The sequence below is a fragment of the Tympanuchus pallidicinctus genome, unplaced genomic scaffold, assembly GCF_026119805.1.
Source record: "Tympanuchus pallidicinctus isolate F22 unplaced genomic scaffold, pur_lepc_1.0 scaffold4, whole genome shotgun sequence".
Classification (NCBI taxonomy): domain Eukaryota; kingdom Metazoa; phylum Chordata; class Aves; order Galliformes; family Phasianidae; genus Tympanuchus; species Tympanuchus pallidicinctus.
In genome coordinates, this window is record NW_026294758.1 from 815660 (window position 1) to 840776 (window position 25117).

At 47.9% G+C, this 25117-nt stretch overlaps 2 protein-coding genes across 3 annotated transcripts in view; one reads left to right on the top strand and one right to left on the bottom strand.

Moving 5' to 3' along the window:
* The first annotated feature begins 429 nt into the window (after positions 1–429).
* Positions 430–7971, top strand: XPA (XPA, DNA damage recognition and repair factor). Its single transcript, XM_052701500.1, is given in 8 exon segments — positions 430–564; positions 1268–1306; positions 1309–1519; positions 1951–2070; positions 3863–3968; positions 5304–5469; positions 6020–6137; positions 7217–7971. Coding segments are annotated over 8 exon segments (1044 nt in total). The 3' UTR covers positions 7366–7971.
* Positions 7972–9419: 1448 nt separating this feature from the next.
* The window catches only part of NCBP1 (nuclear cap binding protein subunit 1), a 32293-nt gene continuing 16595 nt past the window's right edge, over positions 9420–25117 (bottom strand). The window contains exons 12-24 of one of the 2 annotated variants that reach the window (XM_052701443.1): positions 24050–24114; positions 23340–23402; positions 21942–22016; positions 20229–20332; positions 19583–19705; positions 18270–18372; positions 17223–17316; positions 14673–14776; positions 14287–14401; positions 12104–12235; positions 11571–11684; positions 10977–11103; positions 9420–10363 (exon numbers count right to left, since the gene is read on the bottom strand). In XM_052701443.1, coding sequence (XP_052557403.1) covers positions 10990–11103; positions 11571–11684; positions 12104–12235; positions 14287–14401; positions 14673–14776; positions 17223–17316; positions 18270–18372; positions 19583–19705; positions 20229–20332; positions 21942–22016; positions 23340–23402; positions 24050–24114 — 1206 coding nt within the window. In that variant the 3' untranslated portion in view covers positions 9420–10363; positions 10977–10989. Of the gene's footprint in view, positions 11104–11570; positions 11685–12103; positions 12236–14286; positions 14402–14672; positions 14777–17222; positions 17317–18269; positions 18373–19582; positions 19706–20228; positions 20333–21941; positions 22017–23339; positions 23403–24049; positions 24115–25117 lie in introns of both variants that reach the window. The other variant, XM_052701441.1, reaches the window with a different exon arrangement.

Sequence of the window (25117 nt, forward strand, 5' to 3'; positions counted from 1 at the left end):
CGCAGCTTCAGCTTGGGGATGACACAAAGAGCAGCGCTCCAAAGTTCGTTTCTCCCGGCTCTCCGATGGAACGCGGGAGGCACTAACAGATAAGAATCCCGCACGGATCGCGCACGGGCAGAACTGTTTTCAAACACGCGGTCGATTGTTCTCAAAACGAGCGGTTGTTTTCCAAACAAAGAGCTCCCATTTCCGAATCTCCGAGCCAGCACGGCGCTTTCCGGCCGTCAGTTGAACCGAGTACCTGCAGAATACCTGCTAACAGGGCAGCCCCAGCGTCCGCTGACGGCGGGGCCATTTCCTGCGGGGCAGCGCCGCGATTTACGCGCGCTCAGTTTATCGAATCCCGGCTGGGAGGCACCGAGACATGCCCATTGCGGTACTTTCCGGCGTCCTGCAGAAAAGCCAGTGTGCCGCAGGCGGCCGGCGATGACTCGGCGATTCATTTTAGAGGGGAAGGTCCCGATACAAAATGTCCGCGGCAGCGGCGCCGGTCCCGCGGCTGTCTCCCGCATTCCGGCTGCGGGACGGAGCCGAACGCACGTGTCGGGCCGGGACGTGAAGGTAATGGCGGCCGTGCGGGGCGGGCGGGCTGCGTCCTCGTCCCGCTCAAGGACGGCGGGAGCGACAGAAGGCGTGCGGGGCGGCGGGCGCGGGGCGGAAGTTAAAGTGTTAATTTTATTTCTGATTTCTCCGCTCGGCAAAAAGGACGTGCTGCTTCCTATTGAGGATACAAGAAAACGTGGTGGCCGTTGGGTTTTTTTGGTTTTTTTTTTTTTTTTTTCCCGTTCTTTTGAAACACGCACGGGGCGAAGCGGTGGCTGCGGTTCGGGGCAGGGCACGCGGGGTGCCGGGCGGGCTGAGGACAAAGGGGTCACCGCCGGCGGCGCTGCGCCTCGCGGCCTTTTTTTTTCGTTTTTTTCTCTTTCTCCCCCCCCCCCCCCCCTTTTTTTTTTTTCTTTTTTTTTTTAAACCCTGTCGCTTCGCCGGCGCCGCTGCCGCCGCACAAGGCGCTCAAACGCCTTCGCGGAAATCGCCGGGCCGCGCTTTCCCCTCCCCCGCTCGCCGGAGCCCCTCGGGCCGGGCGGTGCCCCCGCGCCCGGCGCCACGCAGGCCGCAGCCCCCGCCCCGGGAGGGCCGCCCGCCCCCCCCCGCTCCTCCCGGCGCCCCCAGCGCGGCGGCTGTGCGGCGAGGCGGGGCGAGGGCAGCGCGCATGCGCGCGGGCCTCGCCCCTTTCGTTCCCTCCCCCGCCTCCTCCTCTGCGCAGGCGCAGTGCGGCGGCGGCTCGGCGAGGGAAGGGCGAGCCGCGCTCTGGAGCGGGGGGGACCGGCGCGGCTCCTCCGCTCCGCCGCCGCCATGGCGGGCGCGGCCCCCGGCCCGGATGAAGGCGCGGCGGCGTGCGTGGAGGGCGAACGGCCGTCCGTCTCGGCGGCGGCGCTGGCGCGGATGGAGCGGAACCGGCGGCGGGCGCTGGCGCTGCGGCAGGCGCGGCTGACGGCCCGACCTTACCCCGCCGCAGGTCGGATGGCGGCGGGCGGCTCCCCGAGCCCTTCTCTTGGGGCTGCGGGGTTCGGGGGGAGGGGAGGTTGGGGGGACGGTGTGGGGATAGTGGGGGGGGGAGGGGGGGGTTGGGGCGCGGAGCCGCCGGGCGCCGGGCGGAGGCGGCGGGAGGGGGAGGGGGAGCGCGCGCACGGAAGGCGGTTGGAAACGGGGGGGGGGGGTGGGGGGGGTGGCGGGAGGGGGGGAAAGAGAGCGGCCGTGGGGGGGCGCGCGCGAGGTCCCCCTCCCCCCACGGGTGGGGGGAGGGGGCCTTCGCGCGCGCGCGCGCGCTCCGCGCCTCCCCGCGCCGCGGGGGGGGCGGTGTGTGGAGATCAAGATGCGCTCGGGCGCCCCCTGGCGGCGGCGGCGGCGGGCGCTGAGGCGGCGCGGCGCGCGGTTTGTCTTCCGCAGGCGGCGTGCGGGCGCGGGGCCCCCCCAAGGTCGTGGACACGGGAGGGGGCTTCTTCCTGGAGGAGGAGGAGGAGGAGGAGGAGCAGCGCGGCGCCGCCGAGAGGATCGTGCATCCCCCCGGTAACGGCGCGGGGCGGGGGCGGGGGGACGCGGGCAGGGCGGTTCCGCGGTTTTTTTTTCCCCTTCCCGGGTTTTTTAGTTCCCTCCCTGCTCTCCCTCTCCCCCATTCTTCCCGGCGCGCCGCGCCGTGCACACCGCTGCGCCGCGCCCGCCGGCACTGCGGAACGGGAAAGTGGGGCACGGCGCTGCCCTGCCGGTAAGAGCCGCTTCTGCCTTTCGTTTCGCGATTCTGGTTTTGGGATGGCGGCGGCGAATCCGCCCCGCGTGTCCGGCAGAGCCACCCGCGTGCGGCGGCGGGCGCATGCCGACATACTGCGTCGCGATATTCTTTCCTCGGCAGCAAATGGAGGCGTCGCGATCCCGAAATAGATGCAGTTTCTTTTCTGGGAATGCCTTTGTCTCGCTTTGTTCTGCGCTGGATCAGCCGCAGCGTCGTGGTGCAGTGTCCCTCTTTGTTAGCCGGATTCAGTACGGCAAGGCGCAGCCCCGTGCTGTCGGGATGGTTTTTTTTTTCCTCTTTTCCTTTTTCTAAATCTTACTTCATTTTTTGTCTTTCTTTCTTTCTTTCTTTTCTTTTCTTTCTTTTTTTTTTCTTTCCAAGAAAAGGCGTGGGGACGCGGGATGCCTTTGCAGCGGGCGGTTCGTGCTGTGTAATTCATGATGTCATTGTCCTAATAAAGCGCCTTTCTGCCGGGCAGCGCTGCCGTGCATTACGAAACGTGATGTAAGGGCACGCCATGCGGACGGGCTGAGCCGGGTCGGATGTCGGCTGGGCGCGATCCGCTCCCGGCGCGGCCGCTATTAAAGACGAACGTTACCGCACGCCGCGAATTAACCTTCTTTTTTCAGGTTTTATTAATATTCTTACCCTGTTGCAGCGCTGCCTAGGAATGAGAACCGTGTAAGGCGTTGTATTTTTTTTTTTTTTCTTTTTTTTTTTTTTTTCCGCTAGGATGGTTTTATTTCCTTTTTAAACGAACCTCCCCCGTAGCCAGCAGTTCCCCGTCGGTGTCACGCGGAGCACGAGCGGACGGCGCTGAGCACCCGGCGAGGACAGCACCCGGCCGGCGCAGAACGAGCCTGGGCTTGGAGCAGTGCTGAGAGGGCTTGGGGAGAGGATTGTAGTGGAGCTCCATCCCCATTCCACTCCTAGCAGCTCTCTGGCCATCCACCCCCGCTGCTGCCGGCCGAACACGGATCCGTGCCCGCCGTCCCGGGCGTCCGTCGAGCCCTCGGGAGATGCAGGCGTGTCGGGTGGGCGCCGGGCGGCCGAGCTGAGGCCGTTTCAGTGCCGGCTCTGCTGCCCCGCCGCCCCCCGCCGCCTTCCTCCCACCCGTCCCCTTCCCCGGGCCCTCCCTGCAGCCCCGTGCCGCGTGGTCGCGATGTGGGCCGCGGGGAGGGAGCGGTGGGAGCGGGCGTGAGGCGCCGCGAGGGAACCGTGGTGGTGGGGGGGGGGGGTTGGGGGGTCCTGCTTCGTTTCTTAGCCATTGTTAAACGGAAACCGAGGCGTGTGCTGTTGAATGCTGAAACCTGACGCTTGGTGCAGGGAAACTTCCAGCAAGTGTAGAAATGCGCCGGGGCGGGGTGTGGGCGCATGGCGATGGCTTTGCATCTGTATTGTATCTTCGTGGAAAACCGTTTATTACAGAGAACTGGAATCGGTGTGTAACGACTCGTGTGAAATACTATTAAATGTTAGTAAAGCTGCTTGCAGTACCACTCGCTTGCGTTCTGTTTAACGCGGTAGTTCTTGGCAAGAAAAGGAAAAAAACGAGATCTTTCTTTCTGTTAGCGCCCGTGCTAGAATTTGACTATCTCATCTGTGGAGACTGTGGCAAAGAATTCATGGACTCGTACCTAATGCAGCACTTTGATTGGGCCACGTGTGATAATTGCAGGTATTGCAGACAGTGGGCGAGCCTTCATTTCTTTACCGTAGCCTTCCGTCCGAAGCACGGAGTTAACCGTAAAAACTCATCAGACGGGAGGTGCAGCGCCGACCTTTGTGTCCCGCGTTGCGAAAGCGGGGAGGTGACGGTGCTGCCCCGCGGGTGCGGCACTGCGGGGTGCGGGGAGCCGGGCAGCGCGCTGAGTAACGCCGGCTGTGCGGGGGGAGGGGTGCGTGCCGCATGGCGGCGTGAAGGTGGGGTGCGGGGGATGGGGAGGGGAAGGGAAGGAGCGTTGCCCGGGGAGGGGGAGGGAGGGCAGAGCGGGGCAGGCCGGGAGCGGAGCCCGAGGCCGGTGGGGGTGGGGATGGCGCGGTAGGGGACGGGTCGGTGAGCCCCATCGCGTCCCCTTAGCGCGGAGAAAGTGCTGGAAGCGCCGCGGAGATGGCTGGGGTGGGGAGACGCAGCCAACCACCGTTTCAGCAATGAATGGGTGGAGAATAAAAGATGGCTGCGGGAGCTCCGCGGGCAGGTAGCCACGTGCAGCCGTGGGAGCGGGGAAGCGGTCGGTGGGCCGTGCCGTCCGGGAGCTGCGATGGGCGGAGGGCTCGCGCTGCCTTCCGTTCCGCGGCGCTGCGGGCGCGCACGCGGCTCCGCGTTGCTGCCGGCTTCGGTGCTTCCTGCCCGGCGGAGCTGCTCCGTACCGAGCGATCCCAGCTGAACTCAGGATACGGGATAATGTGAATTTTGTTCTGTTTTTACTTATTTATTTATTTTGCCTTTAATTGACGAATGCAGCCGTGGGCAGACAGCTTTTCATCTGCAAGCTGTACGTTTTAATATTTCCAGGTTTTGGTTTTCTTGCCGCTCTCTGTCTGGCAGTGGGAAGCTGTCTGCGTTGCTCACCTTCGCGATCCGGGGCTGTGACTCGGCCTGTCGGCCTGGCTCACACTCCTTAGCTCCCGGCCATGTGTTGGGCTCGTGCTTTTGTCCCCTGAATGGCTCCCGGCTTGGGAGAAGTGCCCGAAACAATTTGTGATTTCGTGGCGCGGGGGTTACGTTCCTTGTGAGAAAACAAAAATCACAGAGGAAAGCCCTTCAGGTTTCAGACAAAAGATGCTGAGTCTGTTGGCTGAAATGGGACTCGGTCCCGGGAAACCTGTCCTGCAGTTCAGCTGGGTCCTTGGAACTCCCCGTGAGCTGCATGCATAAAAACGGAGGGGATGGATGGGGGCTGTTGCTCTGCTGGAATTTCAGGAATGCATGCAGTCTTGATGGGAACTTGGGAGACTAAATAGTGCTTGGTTTTCCTGGGCAGCTTTCTCATTGTTACTTTATATCTTCCAGAGATGCTGAAGATAAACATAAGCTCATCACAAGGACAGAAGCAAAAGAAGAGTATCTTCTGAAAGACTGTGACTTAGATAAGAGGGAACCGGTGCTTAGATTCATTGTGAAGAAAAACCCTCATAATCCTCGGTGGGGTGACATGAAACTTTACTTAAAACTGCAGGTACAGAGAAACCTGGGACGTTTCCAGCTCTTCTTACCTCTGCCTGACTTTGCCAATAACCCAAAGCTGTAACTTAAGTTTGGGTTTCTGAACCGTTTGCTAAGGGTGGGAACGTTCAGTCCAGCTGTGTAAATTCTCTCTGTGGTTGAAGTAGAGAGGTGTGGTCCAAACCCACGCAGACATCCACGTGTGAGAGTGTTGTCGAGGCATCCAGCACGCAGGTGTGCCTGCCCGTGTTGCACAAGCAGAGGTGCAGAGCACGGTGTGCAGCACGGTCCTGCATGGCCCGTGGCAGGAGCGGCAGCTTCTCGTCTGCTGCTTTGCTGAGGACGCTGCAGCTCTGCTTGAATACGCACGGAATTGCAGCTGGGCTTCAATTGGGGTGAGCTTGCCCACCTTGCACCGTGGAAAGTGCAGATTTGTGAGTCAGTATTTCCAAGGCAGAGGCAGGATTCATGGTGAGACTGGCGGTGTGCGTAAAGTTTGCTCGCGAGTCAGATGCTCCTGTCATTTCAGGGCAAAAAGAAACACATCTGTGTCCATCCTGTAGGTAATCAAGCGTGCTCTGGAAGTGTGGGGGAATGAGGAATCCTTGCAAGAAGCAAAGGAGCAGCGCCGTGACAGCAGAGAGAAGATGAAACAGAAGAAGTTTGATAAGAAAGTGAAAGGTAAATGGGTAAACCTGGACAATGCGGTACGTGAAGCAGTTCTGTCAGTTCGTTCCTCCATCTGCCCAAAATGCTCAGTTTTCAGTATGACAAAATGGAGGTCCATCGTGGCCCATGGCAGTGAGCTGGGAGCAGTCTGGTCTGCCCTCAGAGCTGACCAGAGATGAACTTCAACAAACAGCGTGTTACAGAGCTTTTTCAATTCTTTGGTATCGTGCACGGTGTGCCTTAGGCATTCCCAGCCTGTGTTTTTTTAGTGGTTATCATCCTTACTATTCCAAGTTAACAGTTAGAAGAGTTTTCAGCTGGAGTAATTCTGACCAATGCTTTCAGCTCCGACATGCTGGCTGTTTTTACAACTGCACGTTTGTTTCTTAGCCAGAGTCTGCATTGCCCACATCATGCCTGCTCAGCTTCAGGTTCTCATTCACTGAGCCCGGAGGAGGCAGAACATAGGATTGAGCAAGCATGGGAATTGCAGCAGACTGCAGCCACGATGGTGGAGTGCAGGGCAAGGACAGGCCTTGACTTGAGAGTGCTTGCACCCTGACTGACTTGGTTGAAAACGTTACCACCCTTTGCTGCTTAATATTCCTGCTACCCACTTTCAGCATGCAGGTCTGCGCCCGGTTCACTTGCAACTTCGCTGCCACAACTGCACACCCAACTCACACTGCAGGGCATGAAGCTCAGAGAACACACTGAGCAGAATGGAAAGCTCTTCCCAGTCCTGTAAAAGAACAGGAGGTGGCTTTACAAAAGGCTTTTTTATGGAAGGTTCCATCTAAGCTTTCTAGATGTCATTGAAGGGCAGCGCTTAAAAAGGCAGTGGGCAACACGTGCTCCCTCCAGATAGAAAGCTCCTGTGAGCTATTCTCATGGTACCTTTCAAATCATGTAAACGAGGTGAGGTTACGTTGGCTGCAAGGCAAATCAAAACTTGTTCCTGCAATACCAGATTTGCCTTCACATTCATGGAAGACAGTCAGCGAGCAGACTGCCAAAGTGCAGGCCTCGGGAAGGTGGGTGGCTTGAGTTGAGTTTCAGAACCCTCAGAAAACCTTAACATTTCTCGCCAGAGCTTCGCCGTGCAGTGAGGAGTAGTTTGTGGAAGAAGACAGCCAGTATCCATGAACATGAATACGGACCAGAAGAAAGCGTTGATGAAGAAACGTACAGGAAGACGTGTACGGTGTGCGGCCACGAGTTAACTTACGAAAAGATGTAATGCTAATTTGTTTGTTGAAATTCATTACCATCATTTTTAATCATATTCTTTATTAAAGAAATGGCAGTTGGGAACAAGCTGTTAGCAAGCTCCATGAATAATACAGTCAGTTCTGTACAGAAGAAGGTTAGGCTTCCCAGCTACATCTTAGGGGAGAGCATGCCCATTTTTAACAGGCTGGAAATGGCTGCCTTGTGGGACGAGAAGTTGGCGTTTTACCCTCGTTTTACATGCTGATGAAATTTAAACAAGGTAGATTTCCCTCTACTCTTCCTTCAGTCAGAGCTGAAGGAAGTCTCTGTATTTGCACCAGCTGTTAGCTGATGTCAGCTCCCATATGTCTCAGGCAGCCAGTTCCTAAGCGCTGCCCAGGTGGTTGCAGAGCGTGCTGCCAGGCTGGCTCTCCCTGCGGGTGGAGATGGAGACCTCCAGCTTGATGGAGGGAGGTGTCCTGTTTTGGGATTGTTAAAGCAAAGCACCGTGCTGACACAGTCAGGTTGCTGCCATGTTCTATACTATAAAGGCTTAAGTATCCTTCACTGATTTCTTCTCAAGTTTTGGACCAAAAAGATGACTCTTACAGTAAAAGCGTATCTTCCTTTACCATCCTGGTGTGTGTGAGTGGTTTCTGGTAAAAACCTATTGGTGGGGAGAAGCATTCCAGGGTAGATCTGTCTAAACTGAGCCGAGTGTTGTTTGTTTGCATGAGAGGTGGACTTTGGTCCAAGTTCAAATTCCTCAGTTTTTCAGCTCCTCGCTGCTCTTACACAGTGACCAGGGAACGCATGTGGAAATGGCCACCGTGAGGGAGCCTTCTACCAGCTGTTCTGTATTTATTCACCGTGAAATCCAGTGAGGCATTAGGGGAGCCAGGACCCCCGTGGCTGTGCAGCAGTGAAACAGGGCAGGGAGGAAGGCTGGTGGTTCTGCTGACAGACCTTCACTTCTCAGCAGCTCTCCCATGGTCTGCAGACCACCGAGGGCAGAGGGTCCTCGGTGGGAAAGGAAACGTGTGTAGAGTTGGTTAGTTATCTGGAAGGCAGGTGACCTGGCAAGGCTTTTGGAAGAAGGCTCCAGGCTTTCAACATGGCAGGCCCATCAAGCTACGTGTGCTGTGGGTCCCAGGCCTCACCTGCAGCTTTGGGGCAGGAAAGGTGCTGTGCAATGACTGAACAACCTGCCTCCCTGCAGGCTGTGACAGTCAGCCTGCAGCAAACACCAGGGGCCCCCCCTGCCCCATAGCAGCACGTGTGTGGGGGCAAAGGAGAGGGAAAACCTGTGTGAGCACGCTCCTGGCACCAGGCAGCACCCACACGTGCATCACTTGGCTGTGCACGCAGGGTAGGTTTGTTAGATGCCCGCAGCACACAGATGGAAGGTGCCTGTCAGCGTCCCAGCAGCGGCACAGGGGAAATAGAAGCGCTCCATGACCGTCTGCTTCTCGCACCCGTGCAGCTCTGCTCTGCTTCAGCAGCTCCCCCCCAAAGGTAGGACAAACACAGCAGTAACCTGCTTCGCCTTCATTTATTTTTGACTTTAATAATTGTGCATTTTTTTCCAACCACACCACATTTCTACAGCACCTTTACACTATTCACCACCCCACGCTTCCGTGGCTCCGGGTTTCTCAAGCTGGCTAGCTGCTGGTACAAGCATCTCATTCTTCCTATGGACCAACCGGTTTCCCAAGTCAAGACAGATGAGTGCTGCTGGACTTGGAAAGAGGGGAAGCTTCCAACAGACTACTGAGATGTCAAAACCCATCACGGGAACTCCATTCATAGTGAAAGTGCAAATTTGGTTTTAAGCCATAGGATTATGCTGTCCACGTGCAAGTATTTGCAACTGGATCCCCAGCACCACTGTTGTCGAGGCTCAGAGCAAGTTACAGGTTTGCACGTTGTAACCACATTGTCACTTCTACAGAAATCACATTTACAGTCCTTTAGATCCCCATCATTAGTTAACACCAGAACTCCTTACTCATCTGAGACAGTGGAAGAAAAAAGCCAAACCCCAATTAAAACTTCTACAATGCTAAATGTTTCTTTTAAAAAAAAACACTATTTAATTGCTCAAGAACATCAACAGAAAGATTTGAAGCAGAACTGTGCATGACTGACAAAACTCTCTGCATAAAGCAAATTTATAACACATAACAGTAAACCTTAAAGAAGAGAGGGCTCAGTCAAACCAGAGGGGGTAAGCAGTGAAAGCAGAAGTAACAAACTGAAGTCTATGAGGACACATCCAACTGCAAGAAGCCACGTACAAGCTTACGTCGACACTCAAAAAATTTCCTCTTTGCTCTCCTCATTTTATTAGGAGGTCAATTTATTAATGTTGGGATGAACTGCATTATGGAGCATAACACTGGAAAAAAAAAATTTGTACAGGAACAAAATTACTTAAAATTCATCAGTTTCAAGCTTGAGCTGTAGCACTGGGTATGAAATTCTCTAAACATTCACCCACAAAGTAAAGAGAACATAAACAGCTTGGAAGTATACTGTACAGTACAGACCTGAGCACCTAAGGCAGTGTCTTTGCCACTCATCACTGCTTGTCATAACACAGACCACTCTGATTTGGCATTTCTATAAGTAATGTTATTTGCATAACTCAAAACTAAGGCTACTCTATTTTCAGGTTACGTGTTTCCCCAGTCTGTGTCTCCTGGCGAGAAACCTCTTCAGTGAGCATCAAAATGCTTTCAGGTGACACAGGAGCTGCGTGCTGCCGTAGCAGATACGGCCACCACAGGGCAGTTGTTGCTAAGCCGGACAAGCAGTGGCACCTGGTTGATCCACCATGGGTAACAGAAGCATTTCTGGCAGCACTGCAGGCCTGCAGGTCTGGTTCGGTGGCGTGGCAGCCCTAACACACAGTCAGCGTTGCAGTTACCAAAGCACAAAATCTGTCCCACTCCAGGTGTTGCTCGCTGCTCCTATTTATCTGTGGAAGCGACTGGCAAGAAGAGGTCGTAATTTTGACCAGACTGTAGAAAGGATTGCATTTTTCAGAGCTTATCCATCAAATTCCTCTACTGATTGCTTATAGCTACTGGAATAAGACACCAGACAATACATTTTAAAAACATACTCAATCCGTATGCTCTATACTACTTTAAAAGCTTAACGCATTGTTTCACATGCCCCAAATTAAGACACTTTTCCTATGCCAGACTAGAGACTTTATCACACTGCTCACTTAGAAAGTGCATTCCCTTTCACACTTAGAAAACACTACAAACTGCTTCACATTTCTGCAATTTCTCTGATTTAAGGGCCAGGCAGAGGTAACAAATCCTATATTGATTTTTCCCCGGTTTTCATTTTTATATAAACAAGGGAGAAAGAAAAATACTACCATGAAATCAAGAGTCAAACCAAAATAAGAACAGATTAGAAGAATTCACACTACTTCATGTCAATCCCCTAAGAGTTCTATCTAGTAAGGCTTAGGATGCTTACAGACTGCTGTTGGTTAGAGAACTGAATTGTTTTATGTAGGAGCATATGAAAGCCAGTTTTAATCAAAAAGTTTTTTCATCCCCATGTCAAGTTTAAAAAAAAAAAATAATTGTTACAGTCCTGAAAACAAGACTTCACCCAGGAATTCTCCTCAGGCCTGCAGAGCACAGAACTGCTGAAAGACGGCCAGTATGTGATGATCCAGCTCAGCTGTAAACAGGAGGTTCTCGAAGGTCACCATGTACTGCTGGATTATCTGGTGATGCTGGCAGATAAAAGACACCTATGTTGGTGAAAAGCTGTCGTCGAAGATGCCATGCACATCCCATTTCCACGCACACCTCTGACTAGAAAAGCACGACGCAGGGTTGGTGGCAAAGGAAAAGCACACGCTGCTACACGGTGCCAGGAAGCGCTGCACTTCGGGGGGCTTTTCAGCCCCAGACACTGAGCTGAAGGCTCAGAGGTACCATAACGGACCCACGGCAGCGCTTCAATCTGCAGCCACATCTGTGACCAGACCAAGCTGCAGCCCGCGGGAGGATTACAGCACCGCTCCTTGCACTCACCCACTTTTCCACGCACCTTCTGCTCACGCAGGTACAGTTTTCTATTGCTGTCACTGTCACCCAGTTACCTGGTTTAACAGAGACTACAACTGCTGTGCTCAGCAGCCACCAGCACACCAGCTCCTGCCCACAGCTCCGGGCCGAGCAGAGGGAGGGCACTCACCTGCAGGAAGATCTGCTGCAGCCTTTCTATGCAGCTCTTGTACCACGGCGTAAATACATCAATTCCGCCGGTCTCGCAGCGCACTAAGTGCTCAGTTAACAACATAATGAAGCGCTTCAAGAGGGAAGAAAAAAAACGCATTCACTCAATGTCATCAAACCAGGCAGCTCCTAACCTCGCGTAAGTGCATCTAGAGAACAGAAACTTTAAATAACAACATGAAAATAACTGTTTCACTTTACAGACGCTGGATTTTGCCAGCCAAAAAGAAAAATAAAAAACCAAGTTATTTTTTCATTCAGGAATCCACACAGCCAAAGAATTTTGCTCCTGTGTGCATGAAACTACAGAGGTCCTGTCTGCTCAGCCGCAGCCTGCTGTGGGGCGAAGGATCAACTCAGGATCAACTCTAAAGCCACAGCAAGTCCCCCAGCTCTTTCCTATATCCTCATGCCCGAGATACAAGCGACGTGAAAGCTTGTAAATTCAGTGACCTTTAAAGCCTGAAGAGAGGAGAGCTCACCCAGCATTACCTGGAATATAACAAGGAAGAGATTCTTCTGCTCGCTCTGTGCTGACTCAACCTTCTCCTGCAAGCGCTCTATCTGCTCCTCCAGAGGTCCGTCCTCCCGGTCACTGCTCCGGTCATCATCATCACTGTCTCGCTGCAAGGGACAACACAGGCCTAACTAGCAACACGTGGGCACTGTCAGCGTCCTCTGGATCCACCTGGCATAAAGCTGCAAGGAGACTGAGACTGCTTTTTAGCTCGCCGAGTTTTGTATTTTGAAGGGCATCTACTTTCAGAACAATCAGAAAATCCATTTGGAAGAGAAAAGAAAAAGCCAGTATGGGAACAGCCTGAGAAGAAGATATCAGAGTAGCCAGAGGAAACTTAAATATTTACTAGGACGAAAGCCAAAAGATGTAGTTTTCTCACTGCCTACAAACCAAAACACCTCACTCCTCCAGAGTAAAGCAGTAACTCCCCTCACAAAATAAGCAGATAAAATAACCACAAGAACACGGTGCCAAACCTCCAATCTCAGATAGCAAGGCCTTAAGACAAGATTAAATAGGATACAGGACACAGTCTGATAGATTACACTACATTCAAATATAGATGTTGCTTCCCTGATTGTTTCCATGTAAAAATGCCCCCAAATTAGCAGCTAAAAACTTCAAATACGTCTTAAAGGAGCATATACAATTTGTGACAAACGCAGGGACTTGTCTTGCCTTATGCATTAAATAGCAAATGAAACTAGTTAACAGGAGATAGCAACAGCTCCATGCCAGCATCAAAAGACGGAAAGACCAGAGCAACGGGAATTTCAGTGTATTCTTTTTATAGGACCTCGCTTCCTCCCTTTACCCCCTATCTACAAAGGTTTCCTGAACTTAAAATGCTGAGTGCAACCTAAGAGAAGCTTTGGACTCCCTCCATAGTAAGGCAATCCACTTCATGCTGGGAACATCAAAATCTGATGGTTTACTTCCTCTAAAAGGAACGATGATGCAGCAGAGCACCAGCCTGCAGGACCACTCACTGTTGCATACAAATGCTTCTTCCTGGCAAAATACTCATTTGAAGTATTCAGTAATAAAGGGCTGTAGCAAGAGATGAGAAGAGACACAAAAAACACTGACGTATTTGTTTCGGCGTGCCAGAGAAGCTCTTTGCCTCACAGTAAGATCAATGACTGCGGCCAGGCCTTCAATAATTACTGGCATTTATTAACTGCTGATCAATGTCGATCAAGGATGCAGACAGCTGTAACAGCTGTTGCTTGGAGTGAGGGGAACAAGACAAAGGGTCTAGGGACAAACGGACAGAGGCAGACTGCAAGGTGGCAGTGGACTCTCTGCAGATGTTTCTGAAAGCATGAGTGACTTGCGTGGGTTCCTTAAAAAACAATCCGTTTTTGGAACAAGCTGAAGACTTTGTGCAAGCAATTACATTCAAAGACCAAGTCTTGACTAGCAAACTCGCTCTCTGCAGCTCTCAAACTGACTTCTTCTGTCACTAGCAAGCGTTACGCTCAGCCAACAGCACCGTGCCAGCAGCTGGCAGACAGGCAAACTCTCACCCCGTTTTACTATCCCACCTCAGAGAACAGAATACAACAGAGGTCTGGTCATCAGTTTGTTCCATACAGTAATTTAGGTCACACAGAAGTGCTCAGAAAAGTAACCTGGAAGAGGAGACGACAGGTGCCAGTGTCAGAATCCAGCAGCCTCCATCAGAAGAACAGTAACAGCCAACTTTTTGATAGCCAACAGCTGTTTCCGTGCACTTCTGCATGGAAGCCACAAGAGTTCTCTTTAACAGAACTTACTGTAAATACGTAGTTTTTACCTGCTCTTACTCCCAGTTAGGTGATGGAATCCAGATGAGAACGCAAATGGAAGATATGCTAATACTGGAAAAGAAACTTCTGCAAGGAAGCTTGGACAGAGCACAGACACAATTAATTTCCTTACAGATTTGATTAAATTCTTAGGTTATGGCTACCTTCAGAAACACGGATTGAGAATACATATCCAGTTTTGCTGTCTTCCTACTATGAATGACCACGTTTGTACAGGTACATGCATCCTGGTAGGCATATTTACTCTGCCCTGCCCTAAAAGCAGCTGTGCATCATTTTGACTGCATGCGGGTTTGCCTAACTTCACTTAAAAAATAATTAAGAATGCCAAACAAACTACTCACTCTTTTGTGTTGTCTGGCCAATCTTGCCTTTGTGTCCTCCAGTTCTTTGTGAATCTTCAGAACATGCTTATTCATCTTACGAATTGTGGAATGCAAGATCTCCCAGATGTAAAACCTAAACACACAACTCAGGGTAAGGCCTTTTTCTAGGAACGTTTTCCAGCATCCTTCCACTTTGACGTGTTCAGAGACTAACTGCAAAACGACATTCTAGAAGGATTCCTGTCATACAAACACAATCCCAACTCAGACAGAAAAATGATCAAGTATGCATTCAGTAGAAAAGACTAAAGGTCAAGCATACCCTTTCCTTGCATTACTTTTCAGAGATTAAGCTGTAAACCGCTCACTTAAAATACTAATTCATAGACAAATCCACGTGTTACCTAGTAAAATCATGTGCAAGCTCTGAGGAGAAGATCCAGTTTGCTACTGCAGCACAGTCAACAATTTGTGTCCGAATCATCTTGTCCACAAGCACAGCGATCATCTGTATTTTGTGAAAGACAAAACAGTCATTTCTACCAAAATAAGGTCCTGGGCAACATAAGCAGTACTGCAGTCCTGTACAAAACCAGAAACAGTTTGATGAACTCAACAGCAGTATTACTGGGTGATTTCAAAGTCTTTGGAAAACCACTTCTGTCTAGAAATGACATCTGGTTTGTCTAGCCTAAAGCTACTCTAAGGATCAGTATCGACTACATAAAGCAAGTACTCTTATTTTGACCAACAGTTCCTTCCGTTCCTCGTGAAAGCAATGGATCATTCTTCATTAGCATAACTTCCTCTTAAAAACAGTAATTATAAGCATCAAAGCTGAAAGTGAAGCAGCACAGACACAACTGCATGTACATGACATCAAGGTACTCAAACCAGAGCATACATAACTCTCACATGGCCATAAAGACAGAGCAGCTGCTGGCCTACGCTCTCCTTGAAATGCAGTAATTTTCAGTTATGGCAGTAACCACTTTCCTGCAGGTTCTATTGCATTTTAGGACAGAATCAGTAGTGAAGTGCTTGCTGCAGGCAGTGCCACGATTCCAGGGGCTTTGCAAGCAGTCCAAAAGGCAACTGTGGAGAAGAGCTGCAGACTAAAGCAGTTACAAGCTGTTCAGAAAAAAAAAAAAGGCTTATCTTGGTTACTCATGTGCTCGAATGTCACAACATCTAAGAACCACAGCCTACAAAGCATTTATCCTCACAACTACCCTTCGGCACATAAGGAAGTGTAACAAAGCTCCTTTTAAGGAAGGGAGGTTAAAATAACCAAATGAATCATACAGAAGACTCAGGACTCAACTTTCACATCCCAGGATAGCATCCTATGCTCCGTGTGTCTTCCCGTAATGCCAAGAAGAATCTCTGATTACTTCCCCTGATCTTCCAAGGAACAAGCTTAGGATTTTGGGGAAAACGTCTCATCTTGGTGTTAAAACTTCTCGTCATGAAGGCACCACTACAACCACACTAAACTAGTCTAACAACCACCAAAAATCACCATCTGCAGCACAGCCCTCAAAATACTGACAGCATAAGGCAGAACAGAAGGCGTTCCCATTCACGACAGAGGAGGGTGAACTGCAAAGAAACTGGGTCCACAAATGCCCCGTGTGCCAGAGATGTTGTGGACACACAGACAAGAAAGCACCTGAGCAGAAGCAGAAGTCTCAACTATAGTACCTACAGGAGAGGAAATTCAGGTTCCACGATCGAGGCCTTCAAAACATCAGCACTTATTTATAAAATGCAATTTTGATTTATTCGTAAAAATCTAACTGAACTGTTCAGTATGACTTTGAAGCCTCCATCTCAGCTTGGCCATACTGCAGTACAAAGGAACGAAGAGGAAAAGGATATGGACATTAGACTGCAGTAATGTAATTTCTTCTGATCCAATTAAAGTAAAAGTAGGTCAAGACTGTAATCATCACATTTTCAAGGTCAGTATTTTGGGCAAGAAATTTAATATCTTTAAAAAAACACTACTTTTTGAGATATATATATTTTCTAGAATTGTATTTGAAAGATATCTATCCCAGGTGCCACTTCTCTTTTGGGCACTAAATTTTCTCTAGGAACCACGGAAAGCAGTCCATAGGTTTAGCAGCAGAAGCAAGGATTATCCCCTGCCCACAGTGGAACCATTTCTTAATGTCTCACCGTGTAGCTGTGAGGTGTGCTCCCCTTTCTATTACAGTACCCTGTAACTCAAGCACATCAGTAAGCAACACATAATTAACGCGGGCAAATTCAGTGTGAGCTCCTCATTTTTATTTCTACGTTTAGGAGAATGACAGCTGAGGGAGAAAATAACTGCTGTGAAGAAATGGAACTGTTTAAACAGCTGAGGTGTTTTCCGTAGGCCTTCCAGGGTGCTATTACCTCTGATTGAAGAATGAATGCAATCATGCCTCTGCAGTCTGACTGCTCCATTCTGAACAGTTACTGACTGCAGCTCTGCTCATATGCAACAGCGACTTCAACCTGATCTCTGTGGAATCACTGCATACATTTTGCGAGCGAGTGGAGAAAGCCTACAGACCAACCAAATTCCCCCATTTCTAAGAACATGGCTTGCTTTTGTTAAGAGATGTACATCTTATTTCAATTCTACGCATCAACACCATTTTCCAATTCTGAACAGCAACAAGTTCTCTTGCATGACAAACAGCATAGCACGAGCCCGAGCCAGAATGACACAGCCTTTGCTCTCCCACAAGTAACTGAGAAATAAACAGCCATGTAGTATATATTTTATCTCCAGCCTTCCTTTAAATGCCTTTCATAATGGCAAATAGAATTTGAACTTTCCTTTATATCAGACGAAAGTCACGAAGGTTGTGAAGGATATAAAGCAAACTAAAATGCTTTATTTAATGTGACCTCAGAGAGTTTAAACTCAAGTGGTGCTTGACACTGCAGTGCCTCACCTGTGGATGGTTCTTCCAGACCTCGTACACAACTCTCAAAACATGGAGTTTTCCCTCATCACTTTCAGCAAGCGTTTTGAAGACTTCGTGAAACCTTTTAACAGACGTAGATTAGTCAGTGAAGGAGCAGGGCTCAGGTCAAAAGGGTATCCTGATATGAGGTAAGTGGTTTAGATTGCCCAAAAGAGGAAGTTTTGGGACTTTATACCACAATTCCTGAACAACTACTAACAGGAAAATACAACCAATTGAGCTAAGAAAGATACACTCATAAAAGCAGCTTAAATCTCAGTGGTGAATCTCCTCCTGCAAGGTGGACTGTATTTCTCATATACCCACAAGTACAAGGCACACAGAAATGCTTCCTGTGCTCAGCTGGGGCAAAATGTGCTGCTTTTAGAGCCTCAGACCTTCTTGACATGTTTCCATAACTTCAGACACCCAATCTGCCCCTTCTGAAGGAAATGCTGCTAACGCCTCTGTTTTAATGAACTTACTCATACATAGCATTCACACAACACACAGCATTCACCACTGACCATTTTGGAACTACAAAGAATGACCTAATGGCTGCCAGTGCTGGTGTGCAGCAGTGAAAACACCATGGACGTGTACTCACCTCTGCCTGCCCTTACACTACTAGCTGCAGGTTACAACCTACAGTTTATAGTAAACATGCCTCTAAAAGGCTTCCAGGTGCAGGTTTTTGTATCAACCACATACTTCTACTGAGGAACAGAAAAGTAATTCATTAAAGTGCATCTGACTACTGCCTTCCTAGGTCATAGACGCGTAATATCTCTGAAGCACAAAGTATTAAACTCAGTGTGTAACTGTCTGTTACATCCATTCAGATGTTTCACTTAGCATTTACAACGCTTCTGTTCCTTCAGTATATACACTAGAGTGTCACTGGCTCTCAGAGTCCTACTACATTGAGAAGTACCTAAAGCACTGCTGAAGCTTGCAGACCATTTTTTTTCCCATCGTTTCATTTACAGAACTAAACAGCTCTGCCAACCCTCAAACAGTGCACGTCACACTTACTTTGCCAGGGCGCTGAAGGAGTGGCTGAAAGACTTTGCAGCAAGGTGGAGCAGAGTCTGAACGAAGACTTCTATTTTCAAAGGATTGAAAGTAAATCCTTCATCTGCAAATTATTTAAAGTTTTATATGTAATGCTTACAGTATCAACTGTAGAGATAACTGATGGTTTTAACTCACTTCAGGCAAAGTTTTGGCAATAATGCCATGCAAGGCAGAGAAAGGTGCTAGCAAACAATTTAGTATTTATTTTACTAAACACTATCCGTGTTGCAAATAATCACACTCCCAGTTTGCCTTGAGGAAAACACGCAGAAAGATTTCTTGCATTCGGTCAGTGAAGAAGCTACCAGAGACACAACTGCTATAGAATAACATAACAGCACTCAGACAGCAGCAGAGGACAGCCAAGGAAGCTGCAGAAGTATGCAACAAGATGAAGGCGTGGTAGACCATGAAGAAAGGAGAGTAGGTGTGGGGAGGGACAGCTAAAAATGATTAGGATGCAGAGGATGGCCTTTTATGACACGGGAGAAAAGTCCAATGAGCGTGCATAACAAATACGGGTAGTAGAGGTGAGTGGTGCAAGATCTCCTCCCGTGCACCTGAAGACAAGCAGGTCGGAGAACAGTCATTGCTGCATGAAGCTTAAAGCAAACTGGGAAACACGTGGCATGCCAAAAACAGGTTACAATTGTCCTCTGCTTCCATAGGAGCACTGTCTTACACTGTGGAAATACTGGAACTCACTGCGCGGATCACTTCTTCCATTCACTTAAATGTGAAATGCTCACTCCTGCACTCCTCACCCCCCAGAACGTGCAGGCTTCAGGAGTCAACACTGTCTGTGTCTACAGATCAAAAAAGAAGCCACGCGGAGTCCCATTGTGTGTTTCTATCTTAGGAGAATCTTCTATGGGAGACCAGCCAGCATTCAGGCTACTTTATCTGCTCTGGGACTGGTCTGAGAGAAGGGGAGCTCTTAGGGGAAAAGTGCTGGTTTTACCAGGGTGAAACAAGCAGTGTGAAATGAACTCTGCTGGTAAAGGCAAGGGAGATGCTAAATTCCAACACACTGCCTCTGTCAATAATCTCAAGAAAACCCATCTCAAGCATTGTGTTACCTCTGTTAAGAAACGAGCCTGCAGATAATGTGTTTACAACAAAGCCCAACAATTGTGCATCTTTTCGCTTGCTAATATTTTCAAATCAACTATTTGAAGGAAGAACACAACATTTGGCTAACCAGCACACACACAGCTCTAAAGTGTATACAGTACATAGAGCCTTGCAAAACCTAGCAGAAGATACCTTACCATCGTCATCATCCTGATTTGGATTAGGCACATCTTTTAAAATGCTGAAGATTTCATCATTACTGGCCTTGTTTTTAATTGCAATTGTTAAACAGAGTGCCACAGTATATCCAGGAAGAGACCCTAAACAACAGCAAAGTGAAAAAAATAAAAAATAAAAATTAAGGAACTGAATCTCTTTTGATGTAAGTTTGCCTATCAAAGAAGCAAGTACAATTCCCAGATGCACATAACTAGTTGTTCCAACATCACGGTCCATTATTCTACTACAACTGCTCAGTAGGTTTCCTTGTCCTCATGTCAAATTCAAAACTTTTGGTAGAATCTTTAGAGCTGAGGCCGAGAAATCACCCTTCTACCTTAAAGCTCCACATAACGTCCCTCAACTTCCTAAAATACAATACTTTCTTTTTTTCCCGTATTTTATCTTGGATGAAGAAACCTTCACATATAGGACTGTCCATTACTCCTTTTATTACTGGTTGTATGAAGTTACTTTTTCTCCCCTCAATCTTCATGTCTTCTGCTGTCTCTGAGTGCTCCATTACCAGTGGAATGTTTTACTGTTCTACCATATTCAAAATACTGGCATGCTCCCTTGCTCTGAAGCACTTTGACTTGACTCCTCATGAACTTTAATACTTACTATTGCTTTCATCTCCGTACTTGTAGATACACACTGGATTTGCAGGACTGAGGACAGAAAAGCTTGCAGGAACAATATCGATTATCCGCTGATGATAGGAGAGCCTGCAAATAGGTTTAAGAGCAGTAGAATTGAAATGGATTAATTCTGAAGTCATTCCTTTACAATGGCTTCCTGCTATTTAAGTTTCACATGTTAAGAAAATACAGTTGCACTGAATAAAGTGCTCAGTAAGATCTAAGTAACTTATTAATGGATGCTTGCTACTTGAATATCTTGATAGTGGGACTCCATCCTCACACCATTCAGCTTTTGAAAAGATTAAGAGACTGCCTGGTAGATGTCTCATGCAAAAGCTTATGAAGCCATCCAGAAAAATAGCAAGAGTCCAGTCAACTACTAAGCCCCAGTCAAAGGAGAAAAAAAAATACTAAATGCCTTCATGTCTGCAGATCTCTCAATTTTACTTCCCAGCTTCCATCAATCCTACAAAGGATTAATTTGGTGAAATGGAAAAACACAACAGAAGACTTGAATTAGTTTTGCAGCATGTTACTATCACACTTGTCTGTACTGAATTCACTCCAAAACAGACTGATCTAAGATTATGAACGACACAGGGATTTTGAACATTTTACTGAACCTCCTATCCCTCTATTTCAAGAATTCCAATAGTGTATTCTTGTTGGCTTCTGTGGGATTTTTGTTCAAGGGTTGTTTTTTTTTTTTTTAAATAATAGGTAGGTTGCTCTGAAAAGTAATGCCTCCTAGTAGTTTCTTATAGAAATAGATACAAAAAGCACAATAATGCTATTTGACAGCGCAAATTCTCACCTACAAAAAACAATTTTTCAGCACAGTCACCTCATGAGCTCTGCATTTTCCCTGGCGACGGACAAGAGCCCGCAATGCCACGCTTGTTAAAACCAAGACCAGTGGAGGTGATCCCTACTGCTGTCACCACTGCTGAAACGCACCACCCGCCCCCTCTGTGCTTATATCCACTGTCGTGTCCACGGACGTTCAGCAAGCCTCAGCAATAGTGGGTGCCACTTTTTCCCACGAAGGAATTCAATGCCGCGCTTTGCTCCATGTGCACTTCCTTATCAGACGCCATTTTGCCAGGCTGCCCCTCTACTGCCATCTGTTGCACGGCCACAGCATGGAATGCAGTACTGACAGGAACGTTCCACCCCCACTGCCATACCAGCACCGTCTGCCTCTGACATCGTAGGCAACATAACAGAAGTAGGAGACAGTACTTTTGGATTACTTCAGTATATATATATATATTTTTAAAAAAAGGACTACTGACATCAAAGAGACTCACAAGAACTAAAATTCCACTCTTAGTTCTCAGAGTAACTAATGATATGCTCTGCCCGTTTCTTTGAAATCCAAATATTTCTCAGGACTACTGGCTGATCCCTACTTCTCTCCATGCCCATGGCGAGGAATGTCCCTATGTAAACAGACGTAAGCACAATTAGAGCAGATAGTTCATTACTGTGTGCTTCACCTGTTTCTCCTCGTCTGCTAGAAGTAGTGCTCTACAACAAGTAAATCAGAATTAAATCATACCAACTACAGACTTGTCTCTTACCCAGAATGGAATTACAAGGACACGTAAGACAGAAATTGCAAGGAGTGTGGCAGCAACCAGAAACAAAGATCATTCTTCTGAGAGCACAGCCATCTACAGATTTCACTTACCGCATGCATTTTTCCAACACCTCTCTCACAAACTTGGGTTTGGGCTTTTCAAGGTCCTGAGTAAGACAATCTGACCTATCAGAGAACAGAGGTGATGGTGTTGGAAAGAATTTGTCATTTAGTCTCTTTCTGGCTTGGTGTGATACATACAAAACAATCATGGTCTAAGCACAGCTGCACTGCCTGACGCTCTTTTACAGCACACACATTCTTAAGACAGTGAGACAGCTCATCACTATATCCTTGCTAACAGTAATCTTGAAAAGTCATCTTTATGTGATGTATTTAAGTAGCTCTCCTTTCCACAACAGATTACATTAACTTGTGCTTATGGTCGTTCTGCCTTCCTTCTCCCTACGAAAAAAGCACTGTGTGATTTTATAGTCTATTTCTTCCTCACAGGAATTTGAGTTTCTGGCTGATTTCAAATGCATTTCAAGAGTGCTATGAAGTATCTCAAATAGTTACAAGATTTGTGAAAAACAGCAGCTTGTGAGAAAAAGCACACAAGCATTCCCATCAAGGAGCATCCATGCAAGGAAAAAACTGGTTCTACAAAGACCTCCAGTGGGTCAGGCAACATTCTACTTAGACTAAACAGAAACATACAGCTCTGTGAGGACAATGCACCAAACTTCAGTAATGCCACAATACCTTACTGAACATTCCTCCATGACAGCTGGGCAGATCAGCCATGGAGAGCATATATGGTAGCAGCCTACAGAAGTTGGGACTGTATTAAGGATGTAACTCCAGCTTTAGTGGGAGAGGGAGCAACAGTATACAGTATATGAGAAAGGCAGCAGGCAGCCAGCACAGTGCCTGGAATACAAATCCCACGGAAGCCTGTGGTTAGGCATTGTTGGAGACCACTGAGCTCCTGCCAGGAATGCGAGTTGGAGATTTAGCATAAGAATGGACAGCGGGGCCAGCCCTGCTGGCAAGTCAGGTACTAAGATTTTGCAGGAGGAAAATTGGTTCAAAGATCTCACAGATGAAGATGAAAATCGAAGGTTTAGGGTAGCACAGAGCACGACATCACAGAATGAGTACAGGATACAGACACATAGAGCAAATCATTAAAGTCAGGGAGCCGTTCAATAACTGACCAAGAATATGAGACAAAACAAAGAAACTGTGTTTCTACTTCTCTTTAGGGAACACTCACACTAGCTTGATATTTATCACAAAATTAGTCAGGGACAACACAGAGACTAAAAGGATTACCAGGACAATCTACCTCTAAACGGTGATGAGCAGATTAAAAAAAAAACAATCTCTGAAAAGTTAGAGGAAAGCAATTAGTACAGCCAGTATACTGTGACACTTTCGGGCTAAGTCTGGAAGTTTATGGTTTCTGCAATACAAGTTTTGCATATTAAAATGTGAGAAACTTACCAATCTTCCCAGCTCCAACGGAACTGGAAGTTACTCAAGTGGTGAGAAAACCAGTTAATGAATCTTCATCATACGAAGAAAAAAGAAGCTCTATTAAATATTGAAACTGCAGAAAAACTTTCCTTTGAGGTTTTCTTGTAAGAATATTCTATATGTCAAAGGCAGTACAGCATTACATTTAGGTCAAAAGACGAGGTTCAGAAAATCAGAAACTAGATATTTTGGACAAATAGAGGGCCTGTCATGTTCTGTTGTTCCATACAGATGACATACAGATGACATGCTAAGTTAACAATTAAAACAAACTTACTGTGAATACACAGCTTTACATTTTTGATGAGTAATTAATAGCTCTCCTGCAATCAAGCCACCACTCTCCTCCACCTCTGGACGGTGCATGTACCACAACTTCACTTCCCAGACCACTAAGAAGCATGCACAGTACAAGACAGAAGAACACTGTGCAACTTACACCAGGCTGGGATGTGTGTAAGTTCTCATCAGCACTCCAGTGGAGTGTTTTAGGAAGAAAAGGCACAAGCCCCCAAACTTTTATTTAGATTAATCAAATCAAGAGCCCTCCAAAATTGTTTCGAAGAGCACTATAAATTTATAAAAATAATTCTGGATTATTCTTTCCACAGATTCCTTAGTGTCCAATGCATAGGAAAAATGAAGAATATTTTCCATCCCTCAAAAACAACATTTACCTGTCTACACAGGTTGTATTCATTGTATCCAAACGCATGTAGAGCATTTCTGTGGCTTGGGCAAGCTGAAGTTTTTTATTAAGGTTAACAGCAAAGCACTAGATAAATCAAATGCAATTCCATTCAGTTTTGGAATAGAATGGAAAAGAAATGATAGCTCCCTCAGACTATTCCAGAAGCAGGTAAATCACACTAAATCCATTGAGGAAGAAAAGGAAGACAAGAAGCCAAAAGTTTTTTTTCCATTCTAACACTGTTTTTCTTCCACTGCTGTGAGACTGCTGGCTCCTAGAGAAAGTTAGAATTCTCTTCATGCAAGGGAACTGCGCAGGCACAGATAACAACCAAGTACTTCTGTAACCCTTCCTTGTACCTTAACAAGCTGCTCTTGATACTCGCATACAAACAACCTTTGATCATCACTGAAAACTCAGGAAACTGTCTACGCTGGCTTTGCCCAACAAAGATTTTGTTGTTTTCACAGCATCCCTATTAACATTAAAAGCCTTCTACATAGAGATCCCCACAATTCCAGCAACAATTCAAGCTCTTATCACTGGCATTTACATGATTTTCGAACAACATGCCCTTGTGGCCAAGAAGGCCAATGGTACCCTGGGGTGCATTACAAGGACTGTGGTTATCACTCTTGAGGGAGGTGATCCTTTCCTGCCCTGGTGAGGTCGCATCTGGAATACTGCATGCAGTTCTGGGCTCTCCAGTTAAAAGAAGAAAGAAATCTTCTAGAGAGAGTGCTGTGGAGGATGACTGGTGTCACAGAGCATTGCCTGTGTGAGGAAAGGCTGAGACATGGGACTGTTCAGCTTGGACGAGTGAAGTCTGAAGGGATCTTATCAGTGCTTGTAACTATCTGAAGGATGGGTGTTGAGTAGATGGGGCCAGGCTTTTTTCAGCAGTGCCCACTGACATGACAATGGGCATTGGCCCGAACTGGAACACAAGTGTAGTTCTATATGAGGAAAACCAGCTTTACTGTGGAACAGGCTGACCAGGAGACTGGGGATTCTCCTTTGGAGACATTCAAAACCTGCCTGGATGCTTTCCTTT